The 17,254-nt window shown below is 41.9% G+C and overlaps 3 protein-coding genes across 27 annotated transcripts in view; 1 reads left to right on the top strand and 2 right to left on the bottom strand.

Moving 5' to 3' along the window:
* rims2a (regulating synaptic membrane exocytosis 2a) overlaps positions 1–1,909 on the bottom strand; it is a 141,303-nt gene extending 139,394 nt beyond the window's left edge. For all 25 annotated transcript variants that reach the window (XM_085802826.1, XM_085802828.1, XM_085802833.1 and 22 more), the window contains exons 1-2: positions 1,679–1,909; positions 919–1,130 (exon numbers count right to left, since the gene is read on the bottom strand). In XM_085802826.1, the coding sequence (XP_085658952.1) occupies positions 919–1,112 (194 nt within the window). In that variant the 5' untranslated portion in view covers positions 1,113–1,130; positions 1,679–1,909. The remainder of the gene's footprint in view (positions 1–918; positions 1,131–1,678) is intronic.
* A 1,575-nt stretch (positions 1,910–3,484) lies between these two features.
* dcaf13 (ddb1 and cul4 associated factor 13) lies at positions 3,485–12,873 on the bottom strand. Its single transcript, XM_085802803.1, has 11 exons — positions 12,699–12,873; positions 11,953–12,152; positions 11,731–11,838; positions 11,545–11,634; positions 11,301–11,456; positions 11,083–11,160; positions 10,903–10,985; positions 10,592–10,756; positions 9,063–9,198; positions 4,494–4,657; positions 3,485–3,926 (listed from the first exon to the last, which is right to left on the bottom strand). The coding sequence occupies exons 1-11, from the start codon at positions 12,766–12,768 to the stop codon at positions 3,839–3,841; spliced, it is 1,338 nt and encodes a 445-aa protein (XP_085658929.1). The 5' UTR covers positions 12,769–12,873; the 3' UTR covers positions 3,485–3,838.
* A 323-nt stretch (positions 12,874–13,196) lies between these two features.
* LOC146972509 (solute carrier family 25 member 32-like) lies at positions 13,197–17,121 on the top strand. Its single transcript, XM_085802805.1, has 7 exons — positions 13,197–13,716; positions 13,998–14,148; positions 14,248–14,333; positions 14,920–15,074; positions 15,695–15,808; positions 16,023–16,168; positions 16,290–17,121. The coding sequence occupies exons 1-7, from the start codon at positions 13,512–13,514 to the stop codon at positions 16,414–16,416; spliced, it is 984 nt and encodes a 327-aa protein (XP_085658931.1). The 5' UTR covers positions 13,197–13,511; the 3' UTR covers positions 16,417–17,121.
* The last annotated feature ends 133 nt before the right edge of the window (positions 17,122–17,254 follow it).

Below are 17,254 nucleotides of genomic sequence, written 5' to 3'. Positions count from 1 at the left end.
GCACACACACACTGCACACCACACTCAACCGTATAAAGCAGAGTTATGTCTCACACAGTTAAAGGTTAAAGCGACGGCGGCGGAAAACACTCCGGTCCACCTTAAAAACTAAAGCCCTACAGTGGACAGCGCCGTGGTGCTGAAACAGCTCCGAGCGACATCTGTACACAAGAGGAGCAGGGGGGAGAGAGGGGGGGGTGGGGGTGCCGAGGGGGGAGGAGATGGAGGAGGGAGGAGGAGGAGGGGGCACAGGATCTACCGAGACTTTAACGTTGAAAAAAAATCACACGCCATCGCTACAAAGGACACCTTAAATGATCTTTCCAGTGTCACATTGTGTAATCTCGGTGACGTTCGTGGGGAAAGGTTACAGCAATTTGGCGTGCTTTTTACGTGAAAATGGCGCCCGTTGCTGCTTCTGCTGCTGCTGCTGCTGCTAACCCAGCCCATTATAGTAGTATACAGCTGTAGCTACAACAAAGTATGGAGGGGAGGAGAGGAGAGGAGGGGAGGGGGGTTCAAACAGGCTCGTGCGTGCCGCATTTAGAAAATGATGATACCCAGCCATTAAAAATGAAGTGTTTTCTAAAAGAGGGGGAGGAAGGGAGGAGGAGGAGGAGGAGGAGGAGGGGGTCCACAGCTGACGAGCAGGTGAGGGAAAGATTCACCTCACCTTGCTCCCCATCGGCTGAACTAAAACTAGTCCTGGACTGATAAATAAAGCTCTAGTTTGGATGTCAAGAGGCAACATGACCCAGCACCGGTATCACACTGTGGAAGACTGTTATAGAAATGCACCAATGTAGCCTCCTAATAACAACAACCCAGAAACAGCTGAGAAGCACCGACAGCTTCCCCCAGTCCTGCTACATCCGCCTTTCTTTTCTTTTTTTTCTTTCTTTAAACCCCCCTCCTTACTTTAACATCGTCTGTTCCTTCGCTTCCTCCTTCTTCTGTCGGTCCATGACACCGAGGATGATCTTTCTCTCGTCCTCGGTGAGGTGGCTGAGGTCCGGCATCTCCGGCATGGCGCCGGCCGCTGAGGCTGAGGCGGCGGCGGCAGCAGCAGCAGCAGGGCCAGGGCCGCCCCGGGGCCCGTGTGGAGCAGACATCTTTTACACACACAGTGGCTAAAAAACGAGAAAAGCACCGTCAACCAGCGGCATTCTGGGAGATTTTTTTTTTTACTCTCTTTTCGTTACATTTCATGCGGTCAAAATTCAAATTGGCGGTCGGGTGGGTTTGCTTTATGCTGGAGGCGCCGTGGCTTTTAGGCTACACACGGCATGACATCTCGGTTAGGAGTATCATGCACATATTATACACTGTGCTGCAGAAATAAGCGTCAAAAATATTCATTACAGGGCTTCATCCCCAGCTATTAAATGCTCATGATAGGGCTATATCAACTATACGCTGCAGCCGCCTGAGCGCTGCCTGCAAACATCCAAGCTGTTGCAGGTTGAGACGCCGATTTTACACATGTAATGCTCTGAAATAGAAAAACACTCGAGATTAGAAATAGATGCCCTTAAAAGAAGCATGAGTGCACCGGCTGTATAGGGCTACAACCTTCAGGTATTCCAAAACACAATAAGCCTCCATCCATCCATCCAGGGATTTTTTAAAAAGTAGAAAAAATATAGAGGATTTAAAGAAAAAAAACAAAAACTCTTGCCTTTTATTTTGCAGTCATGTTAAATCCTGTCTAACCCATCGCTGCCATTCTTTAGAGAGGTCTCACTCGCATGCTGGAAATAAAAAAAGGTGCCCGGTCCGTCCTTGTTTGTTTTCGTTTGGAGTCCTTAACCCTCCTCTGTCACTCTGGTTAGCTCGCTTTCCTCCAGGTTGGTAATTCTTGGAGATTTCTTAAATGCACAAAAATGGATGCAATGAGAGGGAGAGAGAGAGAGGGGGGAGGAGGCGGGGGGGAGAGAGTGTGTGTGAGGGGGGGAGAGAGAGAGAGAGTGTGAGAGAGAGAGAGATAGAGGTGGGGAAAAAAATCCAGATAGGAAGAAGAGGCGGAGCGATGGGAAACACGTAGAAGAATAAAGCCGAGAGGACGCGCTGGATGTTCATTGACAGCAGGCAGACAGCGGCCGCAAAAACACGGACTGGAGGGGCCGCGTGCAGCCGGAGCAGCTCCGTGAGCAGGAAGAGCATCATGCATATTTCATAACCAGATCATGAGCTCTGCTGTGAGAGGGGGGAAATGTGAAGTGGGAAGATAAATACAGAATATGACTATAGTGACAATGACAGTAGCTGCAGGTGCGGCTGTGTTTCCTGCTCAGTGCTGCTTCTGCTTCTTTTTTCTTTTCTTTTTTTGGAGGGGGGGGGGCTTGTACTGTACAACACAGTGGGCTTTTGTTGCCAGCTGATGGGAGAAATAGAAATACTGTGATGATGAATGGAGGAGGATGCAGCTCAAACAGTTACACATCAGCAGAGCAGAGGAGGAGCTGATGTTCACTGAGAGGAAACACTCATCTTCACCTCACTGTCAACTTTTCAGTGGTTTCTTTTTTTAAGAGAAAAAATAAAAACTCTGGATTTTGAGGTGTGAATATTTTCTGAATAAATATCTCCATGTTTTAAAGTTGTTGGCCATCATGAGCTTTGGGAACTTCTAATTGTCACTCTTGACTATTTATATATTGTATAAACTAAAAGATTTGATTACTCAGGATAAGGATAAGAGGTGGATTCATTCATAGTGGAAATATCCATTTGTTGTTGTTCTTCTTTAGCAAAACCAAGGAGGAAGAAAAAATAAAGTGACATTTTCAGCAGCCATTGGTCTGATTACAGGATCATGTTCGTGTCTTCCGTCCACAGCAACTCATGATGTGACTTCAACTCCATCTTGGACACATCAGCTCTGACCCCAGCTGAAAGTCCCTCCACTTGATTCAAAGACAGCCTTGTGCTCTCTCAGGCTGCAGAGCTGATAGGATTTGAAGGACAACGTTAAGAGGATAGAGCTTCTACCTCATTAGGGTTGTAAGTAAATTAGCACCGGTGCAGTGATCTGCTGCAACACGTCCAACATCAGGAGGGAAGATGGTGTTGAGTTTGATTCAGATCAAAATTGTTTTCACCACAAAACATGAGTTTTGAAGTTTATTATAAATACACATGAGCAAACAGAGTGTCAGTCCCATGTTGACAGATGGACAGCGGGGACTCAAAAACAAGAGGAAACATAGTAAAACTGATGAGAAAAAAAAAAGTTTGCCAGTCGTTTTTGCTACCTGCCAATTGCTCTTTAAGCTGGTTACTCCATAAACGTCAGCATTTGATGTCATCTACGGCATATTGTCGGACGACACACTGAAAAACCTGGTTTGTTTTAATAATGATCTGTCTCACATTTCTTAAACTTTAATCATAGAAAAAAATATATCAAAACACAAGGAACATGAATTGTTGCAAGTATGATGGGAATAGAGATTAAGTCAAGACACATTCTGTAAACACTGGATCAGTTTAATCTGTCTTTAATGTTTTTTTTCTTTGAACTGTTGTGGTGGCCTTGGATTCTGTGATGGAAAATGAAAACTCTCTCGAATTAAAAACTAAAAACATGTGATTAGTCATTGAAACTGAATTAAATGAATGAAAAAAGCTCAGCTGATTTTTTCCTCAGTGGATGAAGGTGAAGGTTTAACAGGATCTGCTCCTCTCATATTTACAGTCTGTGTCCTTGTACTTTGACTGATGCACAACTTGTTAAATCAAAGTCCTTTCCAAATTTAACAAGTTGTAGCATTTTTGTGGGGTGTGGTGTTGGGCTCCACCTCGTCACCTGCTGGCAGCCTCTGGGTCCATCCTCTGTTTATTTCACCACAGTGACAACATGCTTCTCCTTCTCAGACACCACAGGAACTGTTCCTGGTTTGCTGTGTTTGCGGACATTCCTCTCCCTAAAAAACAAAGAGAAAGAGGCCATGAATAACGTGATCTGCTGATGAGAATATTCAGGAGAGGGTGGGGGGAGGGAGAGATCAGCAAACAGAAAGAAGGAACAGATTGAATATGAGACTATTGACCTAACACCTACGTCAGTGACTGCACTAATGTACCCTGAAAATAATGCATAAAGCATAGATGGTAAATCATTCATGAGTCCAAACACACATCTGACATAATCACAGTCCTGCCAGTAATCACAAAAAAACAGCCTCAGACTCAGCTATGAATCACTGGACGATACAGCAAACTGGGACAATCAATCCACCATACAAGTGGCAAATGCGTATGTAAGGTCTATTGAGACCATGTCATAGGGGGGGCAGTGCCATCTGTGACATTTTCCATTAGGCTAGTGTGACTGCATAGGTCAGACCTATCCTGGCAGCAGCCCAAGTCAACGTCACCTCTGCATGGACACAGAGGGGACTTGATGCCGTCCCTATAAGCTAAACCAGCAAACTCAGCTCAAACCCCCCCAACAGCAAAGTGCAGAGAGCGGCAAACTGTGAAATACGTACTTCCTACGGCGAGCCTCCTTCATAACCCTCAGCTCTTTGGTCTGGTGGAAGATGTTCTTGGGCAGATGTCGGTGATGAGAGATGCGTCGGATCTGCGGGTGGTGCTTGAACTTCTCCTTCAACTTGTGATTGTAGTTGACGGCCACTCTCTCTCTGGGACTCAGCTACATTGCAAGAGAAGTGAGAAGAGGAGGATGTGAAATTTAAAAAGAGAGAGAGGAGACAAAAAAAAAGGACAGTCATGAGAAAATGTAGATTAAATAAAAATAAATGGAGCAACACTCTCTGCTCCCACTCCAAACTTGAGCAAAACAGGTCCAACATGGCCCACAACAAATATTTTTGATCCCGGTTTGCCATTGTGGTTATAATTTGGTTAGATTCAAGCAATTAAAATCAGTTTCTTAAATACTGTGGTTTGGATTTTATATAAAGATAGAAAAATGAAAAAAGAAACATCAATAGAAAAAAAAAAATCAAAGATCATTTTCTTTCTTGTAAACATGGACACACCGAGTTGACCCAGTTGATGTAAGTGGAAGCTGAACAGACCTTGTTGTTGTCAACTCTTGGTTAGAATAAAGCAACGGCTGCTTATTGGACTCATGGAGTGGTAACGGTCCTGTTACACATGCTTTTTACTGCCAAACTGACCAGTCACGGTTCGTATGGTTTCCACACCATGTAGCTACGTTTCTGAGTAGATGCTCACTGGCTACAGTGTTGATACTGCGACTGGCCAAGAAATAAGTCTGGCACACAACCTCCATAATGCTGCAAACTTGTTTTTACACTTTGATTTTGAACAGATTAGCTACACAAACAAGATATAACACATTAGTGAAAATAGGAAGTGCCAGCAGGCAGATTTTATTACTTCTGGATAGAGCGAGGCTAACGGCTTCCCTCAGCTTCCAGTCGTTGTGCTAAGCTAACAGGCTGCTGGCTGTGTAGCCTCATATTTTATATTGAAATATGAAAGTGGTATCAACATTTTAAAAAAAAATCTTACTCAACATTAAAGTTAAAGTGTTGTTCCAAAAATATTGTTTTTTTAGATGTCATAAACCATAACAGACAAAAGAAAATAATCATCGCTGATCCTGTATGGGTGAAGATGAGTCAGTGACCTGAATTTAAACCTGCAGGAAAAGTGTGAATTATATTATTTATAGCATATTTATAGCATATTGATGAGAACTATCAATAGTACTTTCCTAGTTTTCCGATAATTTCATTAATGATGTGCATTTCCAGTAGAGAGGTTTTGTTGCTGACAACAACATTCACCAATTTATATCATTTTTCTTTTGCTACTAAAAGAAATACATAGAGGTTTAAAAAGCTGTGCTTTGCTTTCAGGTCAGTCAGTGTTTTGTTAAATACACCTACTGACAGCTGCTGTTTGGCGTTTCACATCATAAAGTGTTGGCCGGTGCAGTGAGCAGTAACTTCAGCCTGACAAGCTCCTCATTCAAAACTGAATCAATGTCTGTTAAAAAGTGAAGACACCAGCTCAACAACATCCCTCCCTCTCTGTCTCTCGTAAAAACCACCAGCTACTCGGACTCCTCTTGGCCGAGGCCGCCCTCCTCAAAGGCTTTTATTCTAATTAAAAGCAATGATTTGTTTCAGGTTCAATTTGTTGGAGAAGATCTGTTAGATGCTGATCCTGTTGGACTAAACTGATTCCCCTGGATGCACACATGGTTACCCTGCTAAACACAGTGTTTGTTTAATGTTAACAAGATGGATATGGTAGAGCAGAGAAACATGCTTCCCTTGTTTGTGAAGCCTACAACTGACTCACATGTTTGAGAATTTGAAAAGGTACACTATTTTTTTAAGATACTATTGTAGGAAGCAGAGTGCACCACAGTGACGAAAAAGCTGAAATTAGAAAGCAGCTGCAAGCGTCACCACTGTAATTGAAGAGGGAATCTACTTTGTTATCTTTAAGTAACTATATTTTTATTAAAAATGACAAAACCAACATCAATGCAGGTCCCTATACTACAAAGCAGGTTCAACATACCCAGGGTATTATCCAGTTACCCGGCTTAACAATCGCGATCACGCTAAGCATTCACATGACGGTGGTTATCAACTCGGTAAGTCGACCCAGGGTTTCCCAGTCTAGGTATGAGCGCGTTCACAACCCGAAACAGGCGGAGTTTGCAGCATCTGAACAATCACAGACATGGACACGTCTGACAGCAGCTGCAGCAGCAGAGCGGAGTATTTCACTAACGAGGAGCAGACAATAATTCTGCAGCAATATGAAGAACTGAAGTCTGAAGATCAAATCCAGACAGAAAGCAACACAGTCGCTGCAGCAAAGTGCAGGAAGTGCTGTGGAGAATTACCGACTGTGTAAATGCATAAATTCATGAGATTAAAATTAAATAAAATCATTATGGGATGGCTGTTAACAGGAATCACCTTTGTGTACTGCACGTGCGATCGTCTGTCTCACACAACGTCCACGCTGGATGCTTGTTTTTGTTTCGGTCCTGTCTGACATACTGTATGTGAGCACTGACCACAAGGTTTTTTCAGGTCATTTCATTAAATCCTTCCATATGCAACTACAGTGGCTGCTTACTCTTAATGCTGCCACACTGCTGGTGACCTAAGTGTTTTACTGCTGCTGAGACAGAGCTGTTGTTACTACACTAACTGCATATGTTACCTTCTGACTTTTTTTTAAAGTCACCATGTTCTCTGGAGTAAGTGATAAGAACAATGATATAACAAAGAAAAAAGGACAAACCTAGAGACATGTTAGTATGTGTATGTATTCGTAATACACTGCCCCTCCAAAAAAAAAGTCACCTCCTGGATTTAACAAAGCTAATAGGTAAGGGCCTCCCATTGGAAAATTACTTCTTGGATGATTATGTTTTAGCTGGCAACAACGTATCTAACCCTAACTGATGCAGTCTCATTTCTTCAACAAGACAAATCCTGTGGCCATGGAAAAGATGTATATCTGTTTCAGAAAGGTCCAATTATTGGCATGCATCAAGCAAATAAAACATCTAAGGTGATTGCTGAGACTACTAAAATTGGGTTAAGAAATGTCCAACGCATTATTAAAAACTAGAAGGATAATGGAGAACCATCATCTTCAAGGAAGAAATGTGGTCCAATGTGACCACAGAGTCCTTAACGCCATTGAGAATCTTTGAAAAATGAATGCAACTCTGGATGGAAATAAATGTTGTGACATTGCAGAAGCTTATTGAAACGATGCATGCCATAATCAAAGCTAAAGGCGGTCCAATGAAATATTAGAGTGTGTGACTTTTGTTTTGGACGGGTAGTGTATATCTATTCTCATACATCTACAGCACAGCATGGCCATTTCAAAAAGACTCACTCTCAACCTTAAACAAATGTAGTGATAAATTAAACCGACTGAAAATAGATGATGATTTTTCATTTACAGTGGAGCAAAAAGGTGTGGTGTGCAAAGTTCTGAGAAAAAAAATGAACGATGTGCATTGACTGACAGACAAGTCCAAATCAGTTCAGTGTGATGCCTTCAGACACGGGCAAAGCCTCGATTCAGCATTTCAGCATTTCTTGATAATTAAAGACCCTCCCAGTACAACTTGATTGTTAATGCTTCATTATGTTCAGAGTAGCCCGCTTTAAGTGATTGGCCGATTTAAACTGCTGATAGGAGCAGCCCTTGTCTGATCTCTTTAAGTGCAAAGCTTGCGAATAAATCTTCTCTTACACAGTGACAGTAAAACAAGTGCCAAAAGCGGGCCAATTTTCCACTCTGAGGCTGCATTAAGAGAATAAGTAAGAGTGAATCCGATTAGGAATGAAAGATGGCTGCTGGAGATGGCACACAAGATGCCACTGATCTTTATTACTGAGCCATAACTGGGATTTGGGGCACTGGAACAGTACCCAGCATTTACCTAGAGCGCCATTTGACAGTTGAGCATAATATAACACTAAGGTGATCAGTTCTGCTAACACAGCCTATAGTATCTAATAAGAATACACCCGGCACTCACTAACAAAGATATTAAATGTCAGAGTAGATGTGTCTGGAACAGGATGAAGTCTCTCCTCTGAATCTTTTGTCAGTGGTTTGTCAAACAACTGCACATGCATTTGGGTTTTTTTGGACGTCCACCTGCCACAGGAGCTGCTGCTGTGCCAGTTGGTACATTGTACTTATTGAGAGTGATTCTACCCTAAGTCAGCATCTATCAGGGCATTTGGCAACAGCAGTGCCGTAGCTCCTGGCATTGTCACCCACTCTTTACCCTGCTGAGATGGGCACTGGGCCACGGCTGTGTCGAAAAATGCAGCTAACTCATAAAACAAGATCAGGTAATACACTGGAGAGAGATACAGTATACAGTATGTCTGACAGCTGAGGAAAATAGAGCTATCGACTGGTCAGTGAGACAGTGTGATGAGTAATTATTCAGAGAAAACTTGAGAGGCAAGTTGTCTTGTGGTATGATGTAAGGGAAGATATATATATATTTACACAGTAGATATATATATATATATAGAGAGAGAAGACAAGGCAGGACTCACCACTCCTAGTTTCTCAGATGCGTTGGCCTTCCACAGTCGAATGTTCATTTCATCAGAGCCACTCAGGATGTACTTGTTGTCTGCCGACCACTTAACGCAGATCACATGCTGCATTCGTTTGGTGTGGTAGACTTCCCTGGGTTTCAAAAAAGATTTAGGACAAATGAAATAAGCAGCAGTTACAACAAAGAAAGCAATAATCTATATTTATCCAAGCAATGCAAAACCAACCAACTCCTCTGGATTAAATTACAAGATAAACAGTTTCTTCATGCCCTGGTGCCCCAGGTAAGAAAATATTGTTATTTGGTGCTTTCTTGGTTAGGTTTAGGTGCAAATTGACTCGAGGGTTCGAGGGGAAGATCACAGTTTGGGTTTAAGTTACCAGTTTGGCTACGAAACCACTGCAATCAAAAACCCATGTTGACTGGTGGTAGGACACTTTACTGTGGTTAGGGGACCTCTGTTGTCATGGTTAGAATAATAAACACATGGTTATGAAACACAGTCATAGTAAAAAAAAAAAAAAAAACATTGGCAGGAAACCATAAATCATAGTGTAATATAGTTTTATATGACAACTGTGTCATTCAGTTCTAAGGTTTGTTCCTGTGGATCATGCTTTAACCTAATTTGGACGTCCAAATTTCAGACCTTTTCTGTGTTTCAGGCACAACACAGGTGTAATAAATAACATTTAACGACTGCATTCAATGTAGCTGAGCCAGTAGCAGGGCCATGTATTGTCCACTCACCATCGTTAGCCTGTGTTACAGTTATTAGACGCACCTGTGCTATACCAGCCATGATTTGAACTGTTCCAACAACACCTACTATTGATGGAGCACACCAAACCCTGACCTCCCCATGCTGTGACAGTGTCCTGCTACTGTAACACAACTGTGGCCATTTGCTCTGGTGCTCAACAACGGTACAAACAGTACTCCATGTTTAATTATGTCACACGGCAACCCAACAATGGCTAAGTATTTGGGTTGAGAAGGTCAGTCAAAACAAGCATACGCACGCACACATTAGCTTTGCCAACATGGTACTACAATATTATCATTATTATTATTATCAGCTATGCCAACCAACACAAAAGCACAGGTGTTACTAATAACACTCAGAAATGGCTCAGTTCCACTCAAGAGGCCCAGTAAACCGTGACGCTGTGACACGGACAGTGAGTCAGCGTGCACAATAAGCTGTGATATAATAATCTGTTTTTTGGACCAGTGTGTTTTCTACGAGGATATGCTACAGTGTTTTCCTTTTCCCTTCATTTTCTGATGTTTAGCTGCATGGCAAAACTTTCACATACTGGGATGAATAAAGTAGGTACCGGTATATCAAAGAGACCAGAGAAACAAAACCACAAATAAACGCCATTAGCAATATTAAAAGGAGAACTGACTTCACTGGGCCTCATTTAAAAGAACAGAAATGCTGCATGACCTCAGCCCACTCATGGTGTGACAGTAAAACTATAAAGTGATTAGGATGGTCATTTGCCTGCTGTTACCGACCTGCTGTGGCCGCCGTCCTTGGGGAAGATGCGGATGGTCTTGTCAAAACTGGCGGATACAAACTCTTTGCCAGTGGGAGAGTAATCAACATCCAGAACTGCAGAGACATGGTCCATGTGCACTGTGATTGGCCGGTCCAGGAACCTCATGTCATATGTGTAGAGGCTAAGGAGATATAAAAATTTGCAGTTTTAGTTACACAGTTCATAAAAACCACAAGTGAAAGTGTGGATATGGTGGAATAATAGGTTCTACATTGGTACAGTAAACTATACCAGGAATAATTTAGATTATTTCCTTCTTATACTCACTTGTAGTCCTCATTTGCACATGTGAAGTAATACGCTTCCATGGGGTTCCAGCATAATGTGTTGCTCCTCATTGTCATGATAACCTAAAAAAGAAAATGCAAACATACAGTTGCTATATTATGTCTTAGTCCTGGACAGAAAAGAGTACATTTCTGCATTAACTGAATGATGGATCCGTACCTTTTTGAGAGGTGCAGATTCTCTCATGTCATACAGCACTATACTTCTGTCAGAGGCACAGCTTCCTAGAAGTTCAGTCTGTGGAAAGACAAATGTCATTGTGAGATATCAGGTTTGAATAAGTCAGACAGTGGATGTACATCCCTTTTTGGCTTTGACTTCTAGACACTTTGATGCAACTATGAACATGGCTCTTCATTCCTGTGACAGTGTCTCACCTCCACAGGGTTGAAGCGGACGGAGCTGAAGCTGTCTACACCCCACGTGAATGAACGGATGGGGCTGCTCCTCTGCTCATCCCAGATGTCCACCTGCTGGCCACATGTTGCAAACACACCGTCCTTCTGGTGATGGTCCAATCCTGTAAACACAGTCTACAAGCAAGATTGTTTTTTTAAAAACAGGGTCACATTATGATATAACTACAACTGTCATGGACGATCGGATGGCCACTTCTCATACCTTGCCTAGGATAGTGTTGAGTGGCTCCTCTTGTTCTCCATAACCTGGTGCCTCCATCTTCCACTGCTTGATTGTTTTGTCATCCCCAACCTGTTAAAAACATCATATCAGGGTAATTAACAAAAGCTTTATTTTAGAGATCAGCAAAAAAAAAAAAATCTCCGGTATTGTGAAGGCAGTAATCACCGTAAAGAAGGAAGTTCCACAAAACCGGACAACTATTCCACGAACAAATCCCTCATGTGCTTGGAGTGTGCGGACGCATTCGTGTTTGGTCAGATTCCACACTTTCAGCTGGGGAAAAAATTAAACACTGTGTCAGTAGTGTGTGTCCAAAGCAGCACTTCAAATCACAACAAACTGAATTATCTGTAGAGAAAAAAAGTCACCACTTGGGCAGGCTGTTACCTCGCCATCACAGGAACCAGAAAACAAAGTAGAAAGGGTCTTGGTATGTTTGGCCATGCAGTTCACCCCATCCCTGTGTCCATCCAGGGAGGCCAGGAAAGGCTTGGCGAACACCCGCTCCAACTTGGTGGCATTCAGAGCCCGGGTGTACTCTCTGTTCAGCTCAAAGGGATGCAGCGTTGGGTCATAGTTTCGAGGGACTACAGACAGAGAAGACATTTGTTAAAAAAAAAAAAATACAGCATTTCACTTACATGAACGGCAAGAATTATTAGTAATTATTACAAGTGTCAATCGATGATAACTTTACTATAAAGTTAATTCCCACACACAATTGTGCAATAGTCCTATAATCTCTGTTGCTATGATCTCTGTTTGGATTAATGTGACTTTAATTTATTTTGATTGTATACATGTGTGTTTAATTGACTGTACTACTATGTCCAATCTGACCTGCACATGTAGCTAGCTACTGTAAACTAATTTAGTGTTAACACTCAGTAATATTTGATGGGCATAAATGCTGTAGCTGTTGTTTCATGATGTGAAATCTGTCCTATTTGGTTTTTTATCGCAGTTTTAAGACAACGAAAGAAATAATTAAACGCCATAACATGAATGTAAATGTCATGTGTCAATATTGTGTACGCTGTGTGTGTGTATGTTACTGTGTGCTGCTGTTTGAGGAGCTAAGTGGCTAACACCATGCTAGCAAACTGAGTTTTAGCCTAAAGTTTATCACTTACCTCGCTGAATATCATGCTTTGTTTCCCGGACATAGTCGTCCGGGTTCCTCGAGAGGACTTTAACTTTCATTTGGGTAGCCGTGTGCAAGCAAAAAAACACACTAACAGAAGGAGTTGTGGTAATTTACACCACCAAGATATTAGCAAGCATTGGCTCGTCCAACCATGTGTGGATGTTGAGGAACTTCGGTGGCACCGCGATGCATTGTGGGATGTCCAGTCCTCCCGATTGCGTCACTAATAAACACAGAAGTAGTAGTTGCCGAAATTTAGCACGATGAAGAGCGGAAGTAAATCCATTTGGTCTTAAAGTAAGCATTTTACTCACCAAATTATACAAAAGCAAATTGATATAATTAATTTTATACGGATATTTTCATAAATATTGAACGAAAAAAAATCACATTAACCAGAAACAAAATGCGCGTAGTGTTATTTTATTAAAGAATACCGGGCTAGTGTTTTATTTTGAAAGTAACACCCGGAAGTACTGCTATTGATTACTTTAGCTTAACCTTTACTTAATACTAGCAGCAAGGTCGAGCTGAGGGACTGGGCTTTGACATTTTGGGTGATCTTCTTACCTCAGTCATGGGCTCCTACCGCATGTCAAAAACGTGGTTCATTTGCTAACATGCACCGAAAACGAGGAAAGCTTCAAAGTGCTGGTACCGACCGTCTTCCGTATTTTATTTACCGAGTAATGTCAGTGAGAGCTACAGAGTCAGATTTTTAGCTTTACTTCGCACTTGTAAACACTGCTAGCTGACAGGAGTTAACTTACCTAGCTCAGTTATTTACACTTTTTAAAACATGAGCTCGGGTCCTAATCACGGTACCGTGAACGTAGCAGAGACGGGACTACCCAGCAAACCCGTCTCTGCCGTGTCGATAGTGGGACATGTCCAGCAGGTCTTCAGCCATGTGAAGGTAGAAAACCTGGTCGCAGGACTGAGTGGAGGAGTGGTCTCGACGCTGGCGCTTCACCCACTGGATCTGGTCAAAATCAGGTTTGCAGGTACAGTATGAAATACAAAATGAAAGTATTTGCCATTGTCTATTGTAATAAGTCATCTGCACAATGTGGAGCTGTATTTCTGGTCCTTAAATGGAAATAAATGTGTGCAGAATATATGAGATATGTAGGTTTCATTTGCAAAGGCATTATGGTGTACAATAGCACAACAGTACAATAGTGTCATATCTTAGAGATCATCATAAAACTTAATTGCTTCCTCTAACTAATGTGCTCTTTGACAGGATTTAACAAAGCTCTTTATTAATGTCCTTCTATTGCAGTGAGTGATGGCTTGGAATTACGACCTAAGTACAATAGCATAATGCATTGTATGAAAAGTGTCTGGCAGCAGGAGGGACTGAGAGGACTTTACCAGGGAGTGACGCCCAATATTTGGGGTGCTGGAGCGTCGTGGGGTCTCTACTTCTTTATGTACGTATGCAGTAAACTATAAACCTCTTGGACCATGAGATTTAATTTTTTCTGTAACTGTAATATGTGTGTTATTTCCCAAACTATGTTTCCTTGCAGCTACAATGCAATCAAAGGGTACACAAAGGAAGGTCGTCAAACTGAACTGAGTGCCACAGAGCACCTGGTGTCTGCAGCCGAAGCAGGTTAGCACCACATTTATCCAAACACTGCTGACACACTCACACGGTCTGCTCACGGTCAACAACAGCAGCAGCAGCAGCTAGATAATACTGCTCTGGTCCGGCTGGCCTCAGCCAACAGCAGGCAAATACAAATTAGTGTATCACCCCCTGTTCATTTTAGTACTACAGGGTCACATGAATCCATTTCCTGATGGTCAAATTAGGTCAGAAGTTGAAAATTAGCCTTGTTGAAATATTTTAGAAGAAACTGGTGACTGCAGAGGGAATAACTCCATTATCTTTTTTATTTATAACCTTTATTTATTCTCAAAATATTAATTAAAATATCACCAGGTTATATCTATTGTTAGGCAAATGCACAATAATTTTACTATTCATTTAAATCAGGCATTTTCTGTTTGATGGGAGTAACTGAACCAGCTGATCCTGTCTGCAAGACAGATTACATTTTAATTAATTTACTCTTTGAAGTGGTTGGTTAACAGTCCTGTGTAGCTAATAAAGTCACCCCTGTAATTACTTCAAAGTGTCTATTGCATGTTAAAATAGGCTTCACTCTAACAATCTCCCACTCACGCTCACCCAGGCGTCCTGACACTCACCCTAACCAACCCAATCTGGGTGACAAAGACGCGGCTGGTGCTGCAGTACAATGCTGACCCGACCGGTAAACAGTACAAGGGGATGGTGGACGCTCTGGTCAAGATCTACCGCCACGAGGGAGTGCCTGGACTGTACAAGGTAAGACAACAATGTGTTTGGTCTGCACTCTGCAACCCACTTTCATTATGTTTTTATCTTTTCTATATGAAATAGCCATTTTGAATAAATGCTTTTTACACATTTAAAGACGAGTGCCTTGGATTTTCCTTTTTTTAACAACAATGTGTTTGTTGGACTTCTGTAAAATGTATAAAATCCGAGAAATAGTCATTTTAGCTGGTGGTAGCTAATGGCAACAGTAAGGTTAGTTGTTTTATGTGGTATCACAAGAGTAGAAGTTGTAACAAGTCATTACCATAATCAGATTTGCAGCCCAGACTTCACTAACTCTTACTGGACTGTAAGGAATTTTTGTTTTGGAGTACCTGGTTCACCACTAGAGGGCACCGTCACCCTCTGTTGGTTGTGGTGGAGCACAAACTCCCCATAAAGGACTTTGAAGCTCCCTCGGGACAGTTAAATGAATTTTATTAGCCTGGCAGGACAACTGTGACCAAATTACCCAATGTCATCTGACAAAAGATGTTTTAAATAGAAATGAAGCTGTAGACTTAGTATAGTTGGTTTTTCTATTGGTTTTGTGTTTGTTTTCAGTGAATCGAGACAGACTGACTTACAGTTGTGTGTATATTTCAAAGGGTTATGTTCCTGGTCTGTTTGGCACTTCACATGGAGCGCTGCAGTTCATGGCCTACGAGGAGCTCAAGAGAGATTACAACAAGTACAAGAAAGTGCCTTCAGAGGCAAAGCTGGTGAGTCAGTGACCTCAGGAGCCACAGACCTAGTGGAAACATGCTCGGTGTGACATAAAACTCAGGGACTGGGCTTGTTACTTTTCACTTTAATAAGACCGAACCCACAGCTGATAAATAGCAGTTAAAGACGTGACTCATCAGTTTTCCCGCTCCACTTGTTTTCTGCCTCCCTCACACTCTCTCTCCATTTTGTCTGTTTGTGTAAAACAAGAATGCGTTGGAATACATCACAATGGCAGCACTATCCAAAATATTTGCTGTGGCCACAACGTACCCCTATCAGGTGGTGCGAGCTCGCCTGCAAGACCAGCACAATAGATACAATGGAGTTATTGATGTCATAAGACGGACGTGGAGGTATGATCACTATCTTCTTCCACAAAAGGACTGTGAACATGCCATCCCAGTATCAGTTTCTAAATTTGGCTGTTTTATCCAATCTGGCTCACGGTTATTATTCTGTCACTTTTCTCCGCAGGAACGAAGGCGCCACCGGTTTCTACAAAGGCATCATCCCCAATTTGATACGTGTCACTCCTGCCTGCTGCATCACCTTTGTAGTGTATGAGAATGTGTCTCGCTTCCTTCTGGGACAAAACCAATGAGACTCGGAAGAAAAGCATGGACAGCTGCAAAGACTGAGTTCACACGCACAAAGATAAACGGAGAGGGAGAGAGAAAAGTATCAGACTGAGCCTGAACTCCCACAGTGCATGTAGAGATGTGCTGATGTGAGAAACATTCATTCGCACTGGAAATGAATGGAAAAGTTGCCAAACTGACCTAACTGACTGGACAGTGGATTATCTTTCTTTCAAGACAAATCCTGGATTGTCATTGAAATGTGATGAGCATATCATGTGTCCCTGATTCATCAACTTAAACTCTGACTGTGACTGAGTGGATGTAACACTGTGTTGTGAAAACTGATGTCTAAGTCTGTTTTTTGGGGGGTTGTATGTCAGGGATAAAGATAAATGAAATATTTCACCATACAGTAGTTATGTTTACATTTTCTGTTTCCTCACAGCTGAAAGGGACACAGGATGAAATGTTAGAAGCTAATTATCAACGGCAAATAGAAATCTCCGGTTTCTAGTTGCATGTACGTGTAGTGTGAGTGTCTCTTTTAAATTATTTCTTTTAAGCGCACAAAATGGAAATGGATATGATATTCAGTCCAAGAGCTTGGTGACTTTAGACGTGGCTCCAAAAAATGCCTTCTTGGTTGACATTATCTTTGTTTTCGTGCAACAGACTGTGACTGTATTGCTTTATAACTTTTTGTTATAAAATCCAAACTATGCTTTAACTCTGTTGCCTCATGTTTCATGTGTGTATTGCGGGTGTGGTAGTGATTATAAATGACACGTTATTGAGTTAAATTCTTACAAAAAGATTTTTTTTTATTAATAGTAATAGTGAATACAAACAGATCACATG

This window comes from Trachurus japonicus, chromosome 16 (assembly GCF_045865225.1).
Source record: "Trachurus japonicus isolate A0001 chromosome 16, Traja_1.0".
NCBI lineage: Eukaryota > Metazoa > Chordata > Actinopteri > Carangiformes > Carangidae > Trachurus > Trachurus japonicus.
The sequence above is the reverse complement of the archived record's forward strand: the minus strand, read 5'-3'. Positions and strand labels throughout refer to the sequence as shown.